The sequence below is a fragment of the Crinia signifera genome, chromosome 4 (genome assembly GCF_055691185.1).
Source record: "Crinia signifera chromosome 4, ASM5569118v1, whole genome shotgun sequence".
In the NCBI taxonomy this organism is placed as follows: domain Eukaryota; kingdom Metazoa; phylum Chordata; class Amphibia; order Anura; family Myobatrachidae; genus Crinia; species Crinia signifera.
Genome location: NC_139220.1, coordinates 339,281,307 through 339,302,509, shown reverse-complemented (window position 1 = coordinate 339,302,509; position 21,203 = coordinate 339,281,307). Strand labels below are relative to the sequence as shown.

General features: G+C 55.3%; 2 protein-coding genes across 8 annotated transcripts in view; one reads left to right on the top strand and one right to left on the bottom strand.

Annotated features, from left to right (window-relative positions):
- The window catches only part of LOC146076064 (C-type lectin domain family 10 member A-like), a 155,453-nt gene extending 149,027 nt beyond the window's left edge, over positions 1-6,426 (bottom strand). The window contains exon 1 of one of the 2 annotated variants that reach the window (XM_083185886.1): positions 6,312-6,426. The gene's annotated coding sequence lies outside the window, so the exon portion shown is untranslated. The remainder of the gene's footprint in view (positions 1-6,311) is intronic. The other variant, XM_083185887.1, reaches the window with a different exon arrangement.
- The window catches only part of TMEM95 (transmembrane protein 95), a 72,119-nt gene continuing 57,165 nt past the window's right edge, over positions 6,250-21,203 (top strand). For all 6 annotated transcript variants that reach the window (XM_083185892.1, XM_083185891.1, XM_083185894.1 and 3 more), the window contains exon 1: positions 6,250-6,399. In XM_083185892.1, coding sequence (XP_083042018.1) covers positions 6,316-6,399 — 84 coding nt within the window. In that variant the 5' untranslated portion in view covers positions 6,250-6,315. The remainder of the gene's footprint in view (positions 6,400-21,203) is intronic.

The window sequence follows — 21,203 nt, the reverse complement described above, 5'->3', positions numbered from 1 at the left end:
TGCCCCCCATATACTACTATACCCAATACTACTGCCCCCCATACTACTGCCACCATATACTACTATACCCCATACTACTGCCACCATCTACTACTATACCCCATACTACTATACCCCCACTGGGTACATGGAGACCCATGTCATACAGAACACAGGATCATGGCACAGTAGTGGTGTGGGCACCCTGCCTGGTGACATCTAGTAATACACACAGTTATACAGCAGTGTTATTACGGGTAACGGCACACACCTCACTGTGTACATGGAGACCCATGTCATACAGAACACAGGACGGCACAGTAGTGGTGTGGGCACCCTGCCTGGTGACATCTAGTAATACACAGTTATACAGCAGTGTTACTACGGGTAACGGCACACACGTCACTGGGTACATGGAGACCCATCTCCTACAGAACACAGGATGGCACAGTAGTGGTGTGGGCACCCTGCCTGGTGACATCTAGTAATACACAGTTATACAGCACTTATACAGCATTGTTACTACGGGTAACGGCACACAAGTCACTGGGTACACGGAGACCCATGTCCTACAGAACACAGGATGGCACAGTAGTGGTGTGGGCACCCTGCCTGGTGACATCTAGTAATACACAGTTATACAGCACTTATACAGCATTGTTACTACGGGTAACGGCACACAAGTCACTGGGTACACGGAGACCCATGTCCTACAGAACACAGGACGGCACAGTAGTGGTGTGGGCACCCTGCCTGGTGACACCTAGTAATACACAGTTATACAGCAGTGTTACTACGGGTAACGGCACACACGTCACTGGGTACATGGAGACCCATGTCCTACAGAACACAGGACGGCACAGTAGTGGTGTGGGCACCCTGCCTGGTGACACCTAGTAATACACAGTTATACAGCAGTGTTACTACGTGTAACGGCACACACGTCACTGGGTACATGGAGACCCATGTCCTACAGAACACAGGACGGCAGAGTAGTGGTGTGGGCACCCTGCCTGGTGACATCTAGTAATACACACAGTTATACAGCAGTGTTACTACGGGTAACGGCACACACGTCACTGGGTACATGGAGACCCATCTACTACAGAACACAGGACGGCACAGTAGTGGTGGGGGCACCCTGCCTGGTGACATCTAGTAATACACAGTTATACAGCAGTGTTACTATGGGTAACGGCACACACGTCACTGGGTACATGGAGACCCATCTCCTACAGAACACAGGATGGCACAGTAGTGGTGTGGGCACCCTACCTGGTGACATCTAGTAATACACACAGCTATACAGCACTTATACAGCAGTGTTACTACGGGTAACGGCACACACGTCACTGGGTACATGGAGACCCATCTCCTACAGAACACAGGACGGCACAGTAGTGGTGTGGGCACCCTGCCTGGTGACATCTAGTAATACACACAGTTATACAGCAGTGTTACTACGGGTAACGGCACACACCTCACTGTGTACATGGAGACCCATGTCATACAGAACACAGGACGGCACAGTAGTGGTGTGGGCACCCTGCCTGGTGACATCTAGTAATACACAGTTATACAGCAGTGTTACTACGGGTAACGGCACACACGTCACTGGGTACATGGAGACCCATCTCCTACAGAACACAGGATGGCACAGTAGTGGTGTGGGCACCCTGCCTGGTGACATCTAGTAATACACACAGTTATACAGCACTTATACAGCAGTGTTACTACGGGTAACGGCACACAAGTCACTGGGTACACGGAGACCCATGTCCTACAGAACACAGGACGGCACAGTAGTGGTGTGGGCACCCTGCCTGGTGACACCTAGTAATACACAGTTATACAGCAGTGTTACTACGGGTAACGGCACACACGTCACTGGGTACATGGAGACCCATCTCCTACAGAACACAGGACGGCACAGTAGTGGTGTGGGCACCCTGCCTGGTGACACCTAGTAATACACACAGTTATACAGCAGTGTTACTACGGGTATCGGCACACACGTCACTGGGTACATGGAGACCCATGTCCTACAGAACACAGGATGGCACAGTAGTGGTGTGGGCACCCTGCCTGGTGACACCTAGTAATACACACAGTTATACAGCAGTGTTACTACGGGTAACGGCACACACGTCACTGGGTACACGGAGACCCATGTCCTACAGAACACAGGATGGCACAGTAGTGGTGTGGGCACCCTGCCTGGTGACATCTAGTAATACACACAGTTATACAGCAGTGTTACTATGGGTAACAGCACACACGTCACTGGGTATATGGAGACCCATGTCATACAGAACGGTACAGTAGTGGTGTGGGCACCCTGCCTGGTGACATCTAGTAATACACACAGTTATACAGCAGTGTTACTACGGGTAACGGCACACACGTCCCTGGGTACATGGAGACCCATGTCCCACAGAACACAGGATGGCACAGTAGTGGTGTGGGCACCCTGACTGGTGACATCTAGTAATACACACAGTTATACAGCAGTGTTACTACGGGTAACGGCACACACGTCACTGGGTACATGGAGACCCATGTCATACAGAACACAGGACGGCACAGTAGTGATGTGGGCACCCTGCCTGGTGACATCTAGTAATACACAGTTATACAGCAGTGTTACTACGGGTAACGACACACACGTCACTGGGTACATGGAGACCCATCTCCTACAAAACACAGGATGGCACAGTAGTGGTGTGGGCACCCTGCCTGGTGACATCTAGTAATACACACAGTTATACATCAGTGTTACTACGGGTAACGGCACACACGTCACTGGGTACATGGAGACCCATGTCCTACAGAACACAGGGCGGCACAGTAGTGGTGTGGGCACCCTGCCCGGTGACATCTAGTAATACACACAGTTATACAGCAGTGTTACTACGGGCAACGGCACACACATCACTGGGTACATGGAGACCCATGTCATACAGAACACAGGACGGCACAGTAGTGGTGTGAGCACCCTGCCTGGTGACATCTAGTAATACACACAGTTATACAGCAGTGTTACTACGGGTAACGGCACACACATCACTGGGTACATGGAGACCCATGTCATACAGAACACAGTGCGGCACAGTAGTGGTGTGGGCACCCTGCCTGGTGACATCTAGTAATACACACAGTTATACAGCAGTGTTACTACGGGTATCGGCACACACGTCCCTGGGTACATGGATACCCATGTCCTACAGAACACAGGATGGCACAGTAGTGGTGTGGGCACCCTGCCTGGTGACATCTAGTAATACACACAGTTATACAGCAGTGTTACTACGGGTAACGGCACACACGTCACTGGGTACATGGAGACCCATGTCATACAGAACACAGGATGGCACAGTAGTGGTGTGGGCACCCTGCCTGGTGACATCTAGTAATACACACAGTTATACAGCAGTGTTACTACGGGTAACGGCACACACGTCACTAGGTACATGGAGACCCATCTCCTACAGAACACAGGATGGCACAGTAGTGGTGTGGGCACCCTGCCTGGTGACATCTAGTAATACACACAGTTATACAGCAGTGTTACTACGGGTAACGGCACACACGTCACTGGGTACATGGAGACCCATCTCCTACAGAACACAGGACGGCACAGTAGTGGTGTGGGCCCCCTGCCTGGTGACATCTAGTAATACACAGTTATACAGCACTTATATAGCAGTGTTACTACGGGTAACGGCACACAAGTCACTGGGTACATGGAGACCAATGTCATACAGAACACAGGACGGTACAGTAGTGGTGTGGGCACCCTGCCTGGTGACATCTAGTAATACACACAGTTATACAGCAGTGTTACTACGGGTAACGGCACACACGTCACTGGGTACATGGAGACCCATCTCCTACAGAACACAGGACGGCACAGTAGTGGTGTGGTCACCCTGCCTGGTGACATCTAGTAATACACACAGTTATACAGCAGTGTTACTACGGGTAACGGCACACATGTCACTGGGTACACGGAGACCCATGTCATACAGAACACAGGATGGCACAGTAGTGGTGTGGGCACCCTGCCTGGTGACACCTAGTAATACACACAGTTATACAGCAGTGTTACTACGGGTAACGGCACACACGTCACTGGGTACACGGAGACCCATGTCCTACAGAACACAGGATGGCACAGTAGTGGTGTGGGCACCCTGCCTGGTGACATCTAGTAATACACACAGTTATACAGCAGTGTTACTACGGGTAACAGCACACACGTCACTGGGTACATGGAGACCCATGTCCTACAGAACACAGGACGGCACAGTAGTGGTGTGGGCACCCTGCCTGGTGACATCTAGTAATACACACAGTTATACAGCAGTGTTACTACGGGTAACGGCACACACGTCACTGGGTACATGGAGACCCATGTCATACAGAACACAGGACGGCACAGTAGTGGTGTGGGCACCCTGCCCCGTGACATCTAGTAATACACAGTTATACAGCACTTATACAGCAGTGTTACTACGGGTAACGGCACACACGTCACTGGGTACACGGAGACCCATGTCCTACAGAACACAGGACGGCACAGTAGTGGTGTGGGCACCCTGCCTGGTGACATCTAGTTATACAGCAGTGTTACTACGGGTAACGGCACACACGTCACTGGGTACATGGAGACCCATGTCCTACAGAACACAGGATCGCACAGTAGTGGTGTGGGCACCCTGCCTGGTGACATCTAGTAATACACACAGTTATACAGCAGTGTTACTACGGGTAACGGCACACACGTCACTGGGTACATGGAGACCCATCTCCTACAGAACACAGGACAGCACAGTAGTGGTGTGGGCACCCTGCCCGGTGACATCTAGTAATACACAGTTATACAGCACTTATACAGCAGTGTTACTACGGGTAACGGCACACACGTCACTGGGTACATGGAGACCCATGTCATACAGAACACAGGACGGCACAGTAGTGGTGTGGGCACCCTGCCTGGTGACATCTAGTAATACACAGTTATACAGCAGTGTTACTACGGGTAACGGCACACACGTCACTGGGTACACGGTTACCCATGTCATACAGAACACAGGACGGCACAGTAGTGGTGTGGGCACCCTGCCTGGTGACATCTAGTAATACACACAGTTATACAGCACTTATACAGCAGCGTTACCACGGGTAACGGCACACACGTCACTGGGTACATGGAGACCCATGTCCTACAGAACACAGGGCGGCACAGTAGTGGTGTGGGCACCCTGCCTGGTGACATCTAGTAATACACACAGTTATACAGCAGTGTTACTACGGGTAACGGCACACACGTCACTGGGTACATGGAGATCCATGTCCTACAGAACACAGGACGGCACAGTAGTGGTGTGGGCACCCTGCCTGGTGACATCTAGTAATACACAGTTATACAGCAGTGTTACTACGGTTAACGGCACACACGTCACTGGGTACATGGAGATCCATGTCCTACAGAACACAGGATGGCACAGTAGTGGTGTGGGCACCCTGCCTGGTGACATCTAGTAATACACACAGATATACAGCACTTATACAGCAGTGTTACTACGGGTAACGGCACACACGTCACTGGGTACACGGAGACCCATGTCCTACAGAACACAGGACGGCACAGTAGTGGTGTGGGCACCCTGCCTGGTGACATCTAGTAATACACACAGTTATACAGCACTTATATAGCAGTGTTACTACGGGTAACGGCACACAAGTCACTGGGTACATGGAGACCAATGTCATACAGAACACAGGACGGTACAGTAGTGGTGTGGGCACCCTGCCTGGTGACATCTAGTAATACACACAGTTATACAGCACTTATACAGCAGTGTTACTACGGCTAACGGCACACACGTCACTGGGTACATGGAGACCCATGTCATACAGAACACAGGACGGTACAGTAGTGGTGTGGGCACCCTGCCTGGTGACATCTAGTAATACACACAGTTATACAGCAGTGTTACTACGGGTATCGGCACACACGTCACTGGGTACATGGAGACCCATCTCCTACAGAACACAGGACGGCACAGTAGTGATGTGGGCACCCTGCCCGGTGACATCTAGTAATACACACAGATATACAGCACTTATACAGCAGTGTTACTACGGGTAACGGCACACACGTCACTGGGTACACGGAGACCCTTGTCCTACAGAACACAGGGCGGTACAGTAGTGGCTCCGCCTCATTCCGCCAGGAGAGTGCTGTGCCCTGATTGGAGGATCTTATCACATGCTCCGCTAAGCCTGGTGGTCAGTGTAACTGGTGGCCGCACGGTTGCCCTGGTTACCTGGATGTGCCTGGTGCTGTGTGCGGATGCTGTGATAGTGGGAGGAGTGTGGCGCTGGCTGGAGACGCCCTCTCATCATTACACTGAGGTGATTGGGTCACATATGCCAGCGGCTGACCCGCCACATGGGAGAGAAAAAGTACAAACCGACTCCTAACTGTCATTTTCCTAACCCATGCTGTAATAGGCAGCTTCATTACTTCTGTCCCAAGTTTAATATACCTCCCCCATAGGGTACGGGTGACGGTGACCGGTAGCTGGGTGTCATCCGTCTGTCTCCTCTGAGTATAATGAGACTGGGCTGATGTTGGGGGGTCTCTGCAGTGTAGGGTACGGGTGACGGTGACCGGTAGCTGGGTGTCATCCGTCTGTCTCCTCTGTGTATAATGAGACTGGGCTGATGTTGGGGGGTCTCTGCAGTGTAGGGTACGGGTGACGGTGACCGGTAGCTGGGTGTCATCCGTCTGTCTCCTCTGAGTATAATGAGACTGGGCTGATGTTGGGGGTCTCTGCAGTGTAGGGTACAGGTGACGGTGACCGGTAGCTGGGTGTCATCCGTCTGTCTCCCCTGAGTATAATGAGACTGGGCTGATGTTGGGGGGTCTCTGCAGTGTAGGGTACGGGTGACGGTGACCGGTAGCTTGGTGTCATCCGTCTGTCTCCTCTGAGTATAATGAGACTGGGCTGATGTTGGGGGGTCTCTGCAGTGTAGGGTACGGGTGACGGTGACCGGTAGCTGGGTGTCACCCGTCTGTCTCCTCTGAGTATAATGAGACTGGGCTGATGTTGGGGGTCTCTGCAGTGTAGGGTACGGGTGACGGTGACCGGTAGCTGGGTGTCATCCGTCTGTCTCCTCTGAGTATAATGAGACTGGGCTGATGTTGGGGGTCTCTGCAGTGTAGGGTACGGGTGATGGTGACCGGTAGCTGGGTGTCACCCGTCTGTCTCCTCTGAGTATAATGAGACTGGGCTGATGTTGGGGGTCTCTGCAGTGTAGGGTACGGGTGACGGTGACCGGTAGCTGGGTGTCACCCGTCTGTCTCCTCTGAGTATAATGAGACTGGGCTGATGTTGGGGGGTCTCTGCAGTGTAGGGTACGGGTGACGGTGACCGGTAGCTGGGTGTCATCCGTCTGTCTCCTCTGAGTATAATGAGACTGGGCTGATGTTGGGGGGTCTCTGCAGTGTAGGGTACGTGTGACGGTGACCGGTAGCTGGGTGTCATCCGTCTGTCTCCTCTGAGTATAATGAGACTGGGCTGATGTTGGGGGTCTCTGCAGTGTAGGGTACGGGTGATGGTGACCGGTAGCTGGGTGTCATCCGTCTGTCTCCTCTGAGTATAATGAGACTGGGCTGATGTTGGGGGGTCTCTGCAGTGTAGGGTACGGGTGACGGTGACCGGTAGCTGGGTGTCACCCGTCTGTCTCCTCTGAGTATAATGAGACTGGGCTGATGTTGGGGGGTCTCTGCAGTGTAGGGTACGGGTGACGGTGACCGGTAGCTGGGTGTCACCCGTCTGTCTCCTCTGAGTATAATGAGACTGGGCTGATGTTGGGGGGTCTCTGCAGTGTAGGGTACAGGTGACGGTGACCGGTAGCTGGGTGTCACCCGTCTGTCTCCTCTGAGTATAATGAGACTGGGCTGATGTTGGGGGTCTCTGCAGTGTAGGGTACGGGTGACGGTGACCGGTAGCTGGGTGTCATCCGTCTGTCTCCTCTGAGTATAATGAGACTGGGCTGATGTTGGGGGGTCTCTGCAGTGTAGGGTACGGGTGACGGTGATCGGTAGCTGGGTGTCATCCGTCTGTCTCCTCTGAGTATAATGAGACTGGGCTGATGTTGGGGGGTCTCTGCAGTGTAGGGTACGGGTGACGGTGACCGGTAGCTGGGTGTCATCCGTCTGTCTCCTCTGAGTATAATGAGACTGGGCTGATGTTGGGGGGTCTCTGCAGTGTAGGGTACGGGTGACGGTGACCGGTAGCTGGGTGTCACCCGTCTGTCTCCTCTGAGTATAATGAGACTGGGCTGATGTTGGGGGTCTCTGCAGTGTAGGGTACGGGTGACGGTGACCGGTAGCTGGGTGTCATCCGTCTGTCTCCTCTGAGTATAATGAGACTGGGCTGATGTTGGGGGGTCTCTGCAGTGTAGGGTACGGGTGACGGTGACCGGTAGCTGGGTGTCATCCGTCTGTCTCCTCTGAGTATAATGAGACTGGGCTGATGTTGGGGGGTCTCTGCAGTGTAGGGTACGGGTGATGGTGACCGGTAGCTGGGTATCACCCGTCTGTCTCCTCTGAGTATAATGAGACTGGGCTGATGTTGGGGGTCTCTGCAGTGTAGGGTACGGGTGACGGTGACCGGTAGCTGGGTGTCATCCATCTGTCTCCTCTGAGTATAATGAGACTGGGCTGATGTTGGGGGATCTCTGCAGTGTAGGGTACGGGTGACGGTGACCGGTAGCTGGGTGTCATCCATCTGTCTCCTCTGAGTATAATGAGACTGGGCTGATGTTGGGGGATCTCTGCGGTGTAGGGTAAGGGTGACGGTGACTGGTAGCTGGGTGTCATCCGTCTGTCTCCTCTGAGTATAATGAGACTGGGCTGATGTTGGGGGTCTCTGCAGTGTAGGGTACGGGTGACGGTGACCGGTAGCTGGGTGTCACCCGTCTGTCTGCTCTGAGTATAATGAGACTGGGCTGATGTTGGGGGTCTCTGCAGTGTAGGGTACGGGTGATGGTGACCGGTAGCTGGGTGTCATCCGTCTGTCTCCTCTGAGTATAATGAGACTGGGCTGATGTTGGGGGGGTCTCTGCAGTGTAGGGTACGGGTGATGGTGACCGGTAGCTGGGTGTCATCCGTCTGTCTCCTCTGAGTATAATGAGACTGGGTTGATGTTGGGGGTCTCTGCAGTGTAGGGTACGGGTGACGGTGACCGGTAGCTGGGTGTCACCCGTCTGTCTCCTCTGAGTATAATGAGACTGGGCTGATGTTGGGGGGTCTCTGCAGTGTAGGGTACGGGTGACGGTGACCGGTAGCTGGGTGTCATCCGTCTGTCTCCTCTGAGTATAATGAGACTGTTCTGATGTTGGGGGGTCTCTGCAGTGTAGGGTACGGGTGACGGTGACCGGTAGCTGGGTGTCATCCGTCTGTCTCCTCTGAGTATAATGAGATTGGGCTGATGTTGGGGGGTCTCTGCAGTGTAGGGTACGGGTGACGGTGACCGGTAGCTGGGTGTCACCCGTCTGTCTCCTCTGAGTATAATGAGACTGGGCTGATGTTGGGGGGTCTCTGCAGTGTAGGGTACGGGTGACGGTGACCGGTAGCTGGGTGTCATCCGTCTGTCTCCTCTGAGTATAATGAGACTGGGCTGATGTTGGGGGGTCTCTGCAGTGTAGGGTACGGGTGACGGTGACCGGTAGCTGGGTGTCATCCGTCTGTCTCCTCTGAGTATAATGAGACTGGGCTGATGTTGGGGGTCTCTGCAGTGTAGGGTACGGGTGACGGTGACCGGTAGCTGGGTGTCATCCGTCTGTCTCCTCTGAGTATAATGAGACTGGGCTGATGTTGGGGGTCTCTGCAGTGTAGGGTACGGGTGACGGTGACCGGTAGCTGGGTGTTATCTGTCTGTCTCCTCTGAGTATAATGAGACTGGGCTGATGTTGGGGGGTCTCTGCAGTGTAGGGTACGGGTGACGGTGACTGGTAGCTGGGTGTCATCCGTCTGTCTCCTCTGAGTATAATGAGACTGGGCTGATGTTGGGGGGTCTCTGCAGTGTAGGGTACGTCTGACGGTGACCGGTAGCTGGGTGTCACCCGTCTGTCTCCTCTGAGTATAATGAGACTGGGCTGATGTGGGGGGGTCTCTGCAGTGTAGGGTACGGGTGACGGTGACCGGTAGCTGGGTGTCATCCGTCTGTCTCCTCTGAGTATAATGAGACTGGGCTGATGTTGGGGGTCTCTGCAGTGTAGGGTACGGGTGACGGTGACCGGTAGCTGGGTGTCATCCGTCTGTCTCCTCTGAGTATAATGAGACTGGGCTGATGTTGGGGGGTCTCTGCAGTGTAGGGTACGGGTGACGGTGACCGGTAGCTGGGTGTCATCCGTCTGTCTCCTCTGAGTATAATGAGACTGGGCTGATGTTGGGGGGTCTCTGCAGTGTAGGGTACGGGTGACGGTGACCGGTAGCTGGGTGTCATCCGTCTGTCTCCTCTGAGTATAATGAGACTGGGCTGATGTTGGGGGGTCTCTGCAGTGTAGGGTACGGGTGATGGTGACCGGTAGCTGGGTGTCATCCGTCTGTCTCCTCTGAGTATAATGAGACTGGGCTGATGTTGGGGGATCTCTGCAGTGTATGGTACGGGTGACGGTGACCGGTAGCTGGGTGTCATCCGTCTGTCTCCTCTGAGTATAATGAGACTGGGCTGATGTTGGGGGTCTCTGCAGTGTAGGGTACGGGTGACGGTGACCGGTAGCTGGGTGTCATCCGTCTGTCTCCTCTGAGTATAATGAGACTGGGCTGATGTTGGGGGTCTCTGCAGTGTAGGGTACGGGTGACGGTGACCGGTAGCTGGGTGTCATCCGTCTGTCTCCTCTGAGTATAATGAGACTGGGCTGATGTTGGGGGGGTCTCTGCAGTGTAGGGTACGGGTGACGGTGACCGGTAGCTGGGTGTCATCCGTCTGTCTCCTCTGAGTATAATGAGACTGGGCTGATGTTTGGGGGTCTCTGCAGTTTAGGGTACGGGTGACGGTGACCGGTAGCTGGGTATCATCCGTCTGTCTCCTCTGAGTATAATGAGACTGGGCTGATGTTGGGGGTCTCTGCAGTGTAGGGTACGGGTGATGGTGACCGGTAGCTGGGTGTCATCCGTCTGTCTCCTCTGAGTATAATGAGACTGGGCTGATGTTGGGGGTCTCTGCAGTGTAGGGTACGGGTGACGGTGACCGGTAGCTGGGTGTCATCCGTCTGTCTCCTCTGAGTATAATGAGACTGGGCTGATGTTGGGGGGTCTCTGCAGTGTAGGGTACGGGTGACGGTGACCGGTAGCTGGGTGTCACCCGTCTGTCTCCTCTGAGTATAATGAGACTGGTCTGATGTTGGGGGTCTCTGCAGTGTAAGGTACGGGTGACGGTGACAGGTAGCTGGGTGTCATCCGTCTGTCTCCTCTGAGTATAATGAGACTGGGCTGATGTTGGGGGTCTCTGCAGTGTAAGGTACGGGTGACGGTGACCAGTAGCTGGGTGTCACCCGTCTGTCTCCTCTGAGTATAATGAGACTGGGCTGATGTTGGGGGTCTCTGTAGTGTAGGGTACGGGTGACTGTCACCGGTAGCTGGGTGTCATCCGTCTGTCTCCTCTGAGTATAATGAGACTGGGCTGATGTTGGGGGTCTCTGTAGTGTAGGGTACGGGTGACGGTGACAGGTAGCTGGGTGTCATCCGTCTGTCTCCTCTGAGTATAATGAGACTGGGCTGATGTTGGGGGGTCCCTGCAGTGTAGGGTACGGGTGACGGTGACCGGTAGCTGGGTGTCACCCGTCTGTCTCCTCTGAGTATAATGAGACTGGGCTGATGTTGGGGGGTCTCTGCAGTGTAGGGTACGGGTGACGGTGACCGGTATCTGGGTGTCACCCGTCTGTCTCCTCTGAGTATAATGAGACTGGGCTGATGTTGGGTCTCTGCAGTGTAGGGTACGGGTGACGGTGACCGGTAGCTGGGTGTCATCCGTCTGTCTCCTCTGAGTATAATGAGACTGGGCTGATGTTGGGGGGTCTCTGCAGTGTAGGGTACGGGTGACGGTGACCGGTAGCTGGGTGTCATCCGTCTGTCTCCTCTGAGTATAATGAGACTGGGCTGATGTTGGGGGGTCTCTGCAGTGTAGGGTACGGGTGACGATGACCGGTAGCTGGGTGTCATCCGTCTGTCTCCTCTGAGTATAATGAGACTGGGCTGATGTTGGGGGTCTCTGCAGTGTAGGGTACGGGTGACGGTGACCGGTAGCTGGGTGTCATCCGTCTGTCTCCTCTGAGTATAATGAGACTGGGCTGATGTTGGGGGGTCTCTGCAGTGTAGGGTACGGGTGACGGTGACCGGTAGCTGGGTGTCACCCGTCTGTCTCCTCTGAGTATAATGAGACTGGGCTGATGTTGGGGGTCTCTGCAGTGTAGGGTACGGGTGACGGTGACCGGCAGCTGGGTGTCATCCGTCTGTCTCCTCTGAGTATAATGAGACTGGGCTGATGTTGGGGGGTCTCTGCAGTGTAGGGTACGGGTGACGGTGACCGGTAGCTGGGTGTCATCCGTCGGTCTCCTCGGAGTATAATGAGACTGGGCTGATGTTGGGGGTCTCTGCAGTGTATGGTACGGGTGACGGTGACCGGTAGCTGGGTGTCATCCGTCTGTCTCCTCTGAGTATAATGAGACTGGGCTGATGTTGGGGGGTCTCTGCAGTGTAGGGTACGGGTGACGGTGACTGGTAGCTGGATGTCATCCGTCTGTCTCCTCTGAGTATAATGAGACTGGGCTGATGTTGGTGGGTCTCTGCGGTGTAGGGTACGGGTGACGGTGACCGGTAGCTGGGTGTCATCCGTCTGTCTCCTCTGAGTATAATAAGACTGGGCTGATGTTGGGGGGTCTCTGCAGTGTAGGGTACGGGTGATGGTGACCGGTAGCTGGTGTCACCCGTCTGTCTCCTCTGAGTATAATGAGACTGGGCTGATGTTGGGGGGTCTCTGCAGTGTAGGGTACGGGTGACGGTGACCGGTAGCTGGGTGTCATCCGTCTGTCTCCTCTGAGTATAATGAGACTGGGCTGATGTTGGGGGGTCTCTGCAGTGTAGGGTACGGGTGACGGTGACCGGTAGCTGGGTGTCACCCGTCTGTCTCCTCTGAGTATAATGAGACTGGGCTGATGTTGGGGGTCTCTGCAGTGTAGGGTACGGGTGATGGTGACCGGTAGCTGGGTGTCATCCGTCTGTCTCCTCTGAGTATAATGAGACTGGGCTGATGTTGGGGGTCTCTGCAGTGTAGGGTACGGGTGACGGTGACCGGTAGCTGGGTGTCATCCGTCTGTCTCCTCTGAGTATAATGAGACTGGGCTGATGTTGGGGGTCTCTGCAGTGTAGGGTACGGGTGACGGTGACCGGAAGCTGGGTGTCACCCGTCTGTCTCCTCTGAGTATAATGAGACTGGGCTGATGTTGGGGGTCTCTGCAGTGTAGGGTACGGGTGACGGTGACCGGTAGCTGGGTGTCATCCGTCAGTCTCCTCTGAGTATAATGAGACTGGGCTGATGTTGGGGGGTCTCTGCAGTGTAGGGTACGGGTGACGGTGACCGGTAGCTGGGTGTCATCCGTCTGTTTCCTCTGAGTATAATGAGACTGGGCTGATGTTGGGGGGTCTCTGCAGTGTAGGGTACGGGTGACGGTGACCGGTAGCTGGGTGTCACCCGTCTGTCTCCTCTGAGTATAATGAGACTGGGCTGATGTTGGGGGTCTCTGCAGTGTAGGGTACGGGTGACGGTGACCGGTAGCTGGGTGTCATCCATCTGTCTCCTCTGAGTATAATGAGACTGGGCTGATGTTGGGGGTCTCTGCAGTGTAGGGTACGGGTGACGGTGACCGGTAGCTGGGTGTCATCCGTATGTCTCCTCTGAGTATAATGAGACTGGGCTGATGTTGGGGGTCTCTGCAGTGTAGGGTACGGGTGACGGTGACCGGTAGCTGGGTGTCATCCGTCTGTCTCCTCTGAGTATAATGAGACTGGGCTGATGTCGGGGGTCTCTGCAGTGTAGGGTATGGGTGACGGTGACCGGAAGCTGGGTGTCACCCGTCTGTCTCCTCTGAGTATAATGAGACTGGGCTGATGTTGGGGGGTCTCTGCAGTGTAGGGTACGGGTGACGGTGACCGGTAGCTGGGTGTCATCCATCTGTCTCCTCTGAGTATAATGAGACTGGGCTGATGTTGGGGGGTCTCTGCAGTGTAGGGGTACGGGTGACGGTGACCGGTAGCTGGGTGTCACCCGTCTGTCTCCTCTGAGTATAATGAGACTGGGCTGATGTTGGGGGGTCTCTGCAGTGTAGGGTACATTTGACGGTGTCCGGTAGCTGGGTGTCATCCGTCTGTCTCCTCTGAGTATAATGAGACTGGGCTGATGTTGGGGGTCTCTGCAGTGTAGGGTACGGGTGACGGTGACCGGTAGCTGGGTGTCATCCGTCTGTCTCCTCTGAGTATAATGAGACTGGGCTGATGTTGGGGGGTCTCTGCAGTGTATGGTACGGGTGACGGTGACCGGTAGCTGGGTGTCACCCGTCTGTCTCCTCTGAGTATAATGAGACTGGGCTGATGTTGGGGGGTCTCTGCAGTGTAGGGTACGGGTGACGGTGACCGGTAGCTGGGTGTCATCCGTCTGTCTCCTCTGAGTATAATGAGACTGGGCTGATGTTGGGGGTCTCTGCAGTGTAGGGTACGGGTGACGGTGACAGGTAGCTGGGTGTCACCCGTCTGTCTCCTCTGAGTATAATGAGACTGGGCTGATGTTGGGGAGGTCTCTGCAGTGTAGGGTACGGGTGACGGTGACCGGTAGCTGGGTGTCATCCGTCTGTCTCCTCTGAGTATAATGAGACTGGGCTGATGTTGGGGGTCTCTGCAGTGTAGGGTACGGGTGACGGTGACCGGTAGCTGGGTGTCATCCGTCTGTCTCCTCTGAGTATAATGAGACTGGGCTGATGTTGGGGGGTCTCTGCGGTGTAGGGTACTGGTGACGGCTGACCGGTAGCTGGGTGTCATCCGTCTGTCTCCTCTGAGTATAATGAGACTGGGCTGATGTTGGGGGGTCTCTGCAGTGTAGGGTACGGGTGACGGTGACCGGTAGCTGGGTGTCATCCGTCTGTCTCCTCTGAGTATAATGAGACTGGGCTGATGTTGGGGGTCTCTGCAGTGTAGGGTACGGGTGACGGTGACCGGTAGCTGGGTGTCATCCGTCTGTCTCCTCTGAGTATAATGAGACTGGGCTGATGTTGGGGGGTCTCTGCAGTGTAGGGTACGGGTGACGGTGACCGGTAGCTGGGTGTCTCCCGTCTGTCTCCTCTGAGTATAATGAGACTGGGCTGATGTTGGGGGTCTCTGCAGTGTAGGGTACGGGTGACGGTGACCGGTAGCTGGGTGTCATCCGTCTGTCTCCTCTGAGTATAATGAGACTGGGCTGATGTTGGGGGGTCTCTGCAGTGTAGGGTACGGGTGACGGTGACCGGTAGCTGGGTGTCATCCGTCTGTCTCCTCTGAGTATAATGAGACTGGGCTGATGTTGGGGGGTCTCTGCAGTGTAGGGTACGGGTGACGGTGACCGGTAGCTGGGTGTCATCCGTCTGTCTCCTCTGAGTGTAATGAGACTGGGCTGATGTTGGGGGGTCTCTGCAGTGTAGGGTACGGGTGACGGTGACCGGTAGCTGGGTGTCATCCGTCTGTCTCCTCTGAGTATAATGAGACTGGGCTGATGTTGGGGGGTCTCTGCAGTGTAGGGTACGGGTGACGGTGACCGGTAGCTGGGTGTCATCCGTCTGTCTCCTCTGAGTATAATGAGACTGGGCTGATGTTGGGGGGTCTCTGCAGTGTAGGGTACGGGTGACGGTGACCGGTAGCTGGGTGTCATCCGTCTGTCTCCTCTGAGTATAATGAGACTGGGCTGATGTTGGGGGTCTCTGCAGTGTAGGGTACGGGTGACGGTGACCGGTAGCTGGGTGTCACCCGTCTGTCTCCTCTGAGTATAATGAGACTGGGCTGATGTTGGGGGGTCTCTGCAGTGTAGGGTACGGGTGACGGTGACCGGTAGCTGGGTGTCATCCGTCTGTCTCCTCTGAGTATAATGAGACTGGGCTGATGTTGGGGGGTCTCTGCAGTGTAGGGTACGGGTGACGGTGACCGGTATCTGGGTGTCATCCGTCTGTCTCCTCTGAGTATAATGAGACTGGGCTGATGTTGGGGGGTCTCTGCAGTGTAGGGTACGGGTGACGGTGACCGGTAGCTGGGTGTCATCCGTCTGTCTCCTCTGAGTATAATGAGACTGGGCTGATGTTGGGGGGTCTCTGCGGTGTAGGGTGCGGGTGACGGTGACCGGTAGCTGGGTGTCACCCGTCTGTCTCCTCTGAGTATAATGAGACTGGGCTGATGTTGGGGGTCTCTGCAGTGTAGGGTACGGGTGACGGTGACCGGTAGCTGGGTGTCACCCGTCTGTCTCCTCTGAGTATAATGAGACTGGGCTGATGTTGGGGGGTCTCTGCGGTGTATGGTACGGGTGACGGTGACCGGTAGCTGGGTGTCATCCGTCTGTCTCCTCTGAGTATAATGAGACTGGGCTGATGTTGGGGGTCTCTGCAGTGTAGGGTACGGGTGACGGTGACCGGTAGCTGGGTGTCATCCGTCTGTCTCCTCTGAGTATAATGAGACTGGGCTGATGTTGGGGGTCTCTGCAGTGTAGGGTACGGGTGACGGTGACCGGTAGCTGGGTGTCATCCGTCTGTCTCCTCTGAGTATAATGAGACTGGGCTGATGTTGGGGGTCTCTGCAGTGTAGGGTACGGGTGACGGTGTCACCCGTCTGTCTCCTCTGAGTATAATGAGACTGGGCTGATGTTGGGGAGGTCTCTGCAGTGTAGGGTACGGGTGACGGTGACCGGTAGCTGGGTGTCATCCGTCTGTCTCCTCTGAGTATAATGAGACTGGGCTGATGTTGGGGGGTCTCTGCAGTGTAGGGTACGGGTGACGGTGACCGGTAGCTGGGTGTCATCCGTCTGTCTCCTCTGAGTATAATGAGACTGGGCTGATGTTGGGGGGTCTCTGCAGGTGTAGGGTACTGGTGACGGCTGACCGGTAGCTGGGTGTCATCCGTCTGTCTCCTCTGAGTATAATGAGACTGGGCTGATGTTGGGGGGTCTCTGCAGTGTAGGGTACGGGTGACGGTGACCGGTAGCTGGGTGTCATCCGTCTGTCTCCTCTGAGTATAATGAGACTGGGCTGATGTTGGGGGGTCTCTGCAGTGTAGGGTACGGGTGACGGTGACCGGTAGCTGGGTGTCATCCGTCTGTCTCCTCTGAGTATAATGAGACTGGGCTGATGTTGGGGGGTCTCTGCAGTGTAGGGTACGGGTGACGGTGACCGGTAGCTGGGTGTCATCCCGTCTGTCTCCTCTGAGTATAATGAGACTGGGCTGATGTTGGGGGGTCTCTGCAGTGTAGGGTACGGGTGACGGTGACCGGTAGCTGGGTGTCATCCGTCTGTCTCCTCTGAGTATAATGAGACTGGGCTGATGTTGGGGGGTCTCTGCAGTGTAGGGTACGGGTGACGGTGACCGGTAGCTGGGTGTCATCCGTCTGTCTCCTCTGAGTATAATGAGACTGGGCTGATGTTGGGGGGTCTCTGCAGTGTAGGGTACGGGTGACGGTGACCGGTAGCTGGGTGTCATCCGTCTGTCTCCTCTGAGTGTAATGAGACTGGGCTGATGTTGGGGGGTCTCTGCAGTGTAGGGTACGGGTGACGGTGACCGGTAGCTGGGTGTCATCCGTCTGTCTCCTCTGAGTATAATGAGACTGGGCTGATGTTGGGGGGTCTCTGCAGTGTAGGGTACGGGTGACGGTGACCGGTAGCTGGGTGTCATCCGTCTGTCTCCTCTGAGTATAATGAGACTGGGCTGATGTTGGGGGGTCTCTGCAGTGTAGGGTACGGGTGACGGTGACCGGTAGCTGGGTGTCATCCGTCTGTCTCCTCTGAGTATAATGAGACTGGGCTGATGTTGGGGGTCTCTGCAGTGTAGGGTACGGGTGACGGTGACCGGTAGCTGGGTGTCACCCGTCTGTCTCCTCTGAGTATAATGAGACTGGGCTGATGTTGGGGGGTCTCTGCAGTGTAGGGTACGGGTGACGGTGACCGGTAGCTGGGTGTCATCCGTCTGTCTCCTCTGAGTATAATGAGACTGGGCTGATGTTGGGGGGTCTCTGCAGTGTAGGGTACGGGTGACGGTGACCGGTAGCTGGGTGTCATCCGTCTGTCTCCTCTGAGTATAATGAGACTGGGCTGATGTTGGGGGGTCTCTGCAGTGTAGGGTACGGGTGACGGTGACCGGTAGCTGGGTGTCATCCGTCTGTCTCCTCTGAGTATAATGAGACTGGGCTGATGTTGGGGGGTCTCTGCAGTGTAGGGTACGGGGTGACGGTGACCGGTAGCTGGGTGTCATCCGTCTGTCTCCTCTGAGTATAATGAGACTGGGCTGATGTGGGGGGGTCTCTGCAGTGTAGGGTACGGGTGACGGTGACCGGTAGCTGGGTGTCACCCGTCTGTCTCCTCTGAGTATATTGAGACTGGGCTGATGTTGGGGGGTCTCTGCAGTGTAGGGTACGGGTGACGGTGACCGGTAGCTGGGTGTCATCCGTCTGTCTCCTCTGAGTATAATGAGACTGGGCTGATGTTGGGGGGTCTCTGCGGTGTAGGGTGCGGGTGACAGTGACCGGTAGCTGGGTGTCACCGGTCTGTCTCCTCTGAGTATAATGAGACTGGGCTGATGTTGGGGGTCTCTGCAGTGTAGGGTACGGGTGACGGTGACCGGTAGCTGGGTGTCATCCGTCTGTCTCCTCTGAGTATAATGAGACTGGGCTGATTTTGGGGGGTCTCTGCAGTGTAGGGTACGGGTGACGGTGACCGGTAGCTGGGTGTCATCCGTCTGTCTCCTCTGAGTATAATGAGACTGGGCTGATGTTGGGGGGTCTCTGCAGTGTAGGGTGCGGGTGACGGTGACCGGTAGCTGGGTGTCATCCGTCTGTCTCCTCTGAGTATAATGAGACTGGGCTGATGTTGGGGGTCTCTGCAGTGTAGGGTACGGGTGACGGTGACCGGTAGCTGGGTGTCATCCGTCTGTCTCCTCTGAGTATAATGAGACTGGGCTGATGTTGGGGGGTCTCTGCAGTGTAGGGTACGGGTGACGGTGACCGGTAGCTGGGTGTCATCCGTCTGTCTCCTCTGAGTATAATGAGACTGGGCTGATGTTGGGGGGTCTCTGCAGTGTAGGGTACGGGTGACGGTGACCGGTAGCTGGGTGTCATCCGTCTGTCTCCTCTGAGTATAATGAGACTGGGCTGATGTTGGGGGTCTCTGCAGTGTAGGGTACGGGTGACGGTGACCGGTAGCTGGGTGTCATCCGTCTGTCTCCTCTGAGTATAATGAGACTGGGCTGATGTTGGGGGTCTCTGCAGTGTAGGGTACGGGTGACGGTGACCGGTAGCTGGGTGTCATCCGTCTGTCTCCTCTGAGTATAATGAGACTGGGCTGATGTTGGGGGGTCTCTGCAGTGTAGGGTACGGGTGACGGTGACCGGTAGCTGGGTGTCATCCGTCTGTCTCCTCTGAGTATAATGAGACTGGGCTGATGTTGGGGGGTCTCTGCAGTGTAGGGTACGGGTGACGGTGACCGGTAGCTGGGTGTCATCCGTCTGTCTCCTCTGAGTATAATGAGACTGGGCTGATGTTGGGGGGTCTCTGCAGTGTAGGGTACGGGTGACGGTGACCGGTAGCTGGGTGTCATCCGTCTGTCTCCTCTGAGTATAATGAGACTGGGCTGATGTTGGGGTCTCTGCAGTGTAGGGTACGGGTGACGGTGACCGGTAGCTGGGTGTCACCCGTCTGTCTCCTCTGAGTATAATGAGACTGGGCTGATGTTGGGGGGTCTCTGCAGTGTAGGGTATGGGTGACGGTGACCGGTAGCTGGGTGTCACCCGTCTGTCTCCTCTGAGTATAATGAGACTGGGCTGATGTTGGGGGGTCTCTGCAGTGTAGGGTACGGGTGACGGTGACCGGTAGCTGGGTGTCATCCGTCTGTCTCCTCTGAGTATAATGAGACTGGGCTGATGTTGGGGGGTCTCTGCAGTGTAGGGTACGGGTGACGGTGACCGGTAGCTGGGTGTCACCCGTCTGTCTCCTCTGAGTATAATGAGACTGGGCTGATGTTGGGGGGTCTCTGCAGTGTAGGGTACGGGTGACGGTGACCGGTAGCTGGGTGTCATCCGTCTGTCTCCTCTGAGTATAATGAGACTGGGCTGATGTTGGGGGGTCTCTGCAGTGTAGGGTACGGGTGACGGTGACCGGTAGCTGGGTGTCACCCGTCTGTCTCCTCTGAGTATAATGAGACTGGGCTGATGTTGGGGGGTCTCTGCAGTGTAGGGTACGGGTGACGGTGACCGGTAGCTGGGTGTCATCCGTCTGTCTCCTCTGAGTATAATGAGACTGGGCTGATGTTGGGGGGTCTCTGCAGTGTAGGGTACGGGTGACGGTGACCGGTAGCTGGGTGTCATCCGTCTGTCTCCTCTGAGTATAATGAGACTGGGCTGATGTTGGGGGTCTCTGCAGTGTAGGGTACGGGTGACGGTGACCGGTAGCTGGGTGTCACCCGTCTGTCTCCTCTGAGTATAATGAGACTGGGCTGATGTTGGGGGTCTCTGCAGTGTAGGGTACGGGTGATGGTGACCGGTAGCTGGGTGTCATCCGTCTGTCTCCTCTGAGTATAATGAGACTGGGCTGATGTTGGGGGGTCTCTGCAGTGTAGGGTACGGGTGACGGTGACCGGTAGCTGGGTGTCATCCGTCTGTCTCCTCTGAGTATAATGAGACTGGGCTGATGTTGGGGGGTCTCTGCAGTGTAGGGTACGGGTGACGGTGACCGGTAGCTGGGTGTCACCCGTCTGTCTCCTCTGAGTATAATGAGACTGGGCTGATGTTGGGTCTCTGCAGTGTAGGTACGGGTGACGGTGACCGGTAGCTGGGTGTCACCCGTCTGTCTCCTCTGAGTATAATGAGACTGGGCTGATGTTAGGGGGTCTCTGCAGTGTAGGGTACGGGTGACGGTGACCGGTAGCTGGGTGTCATA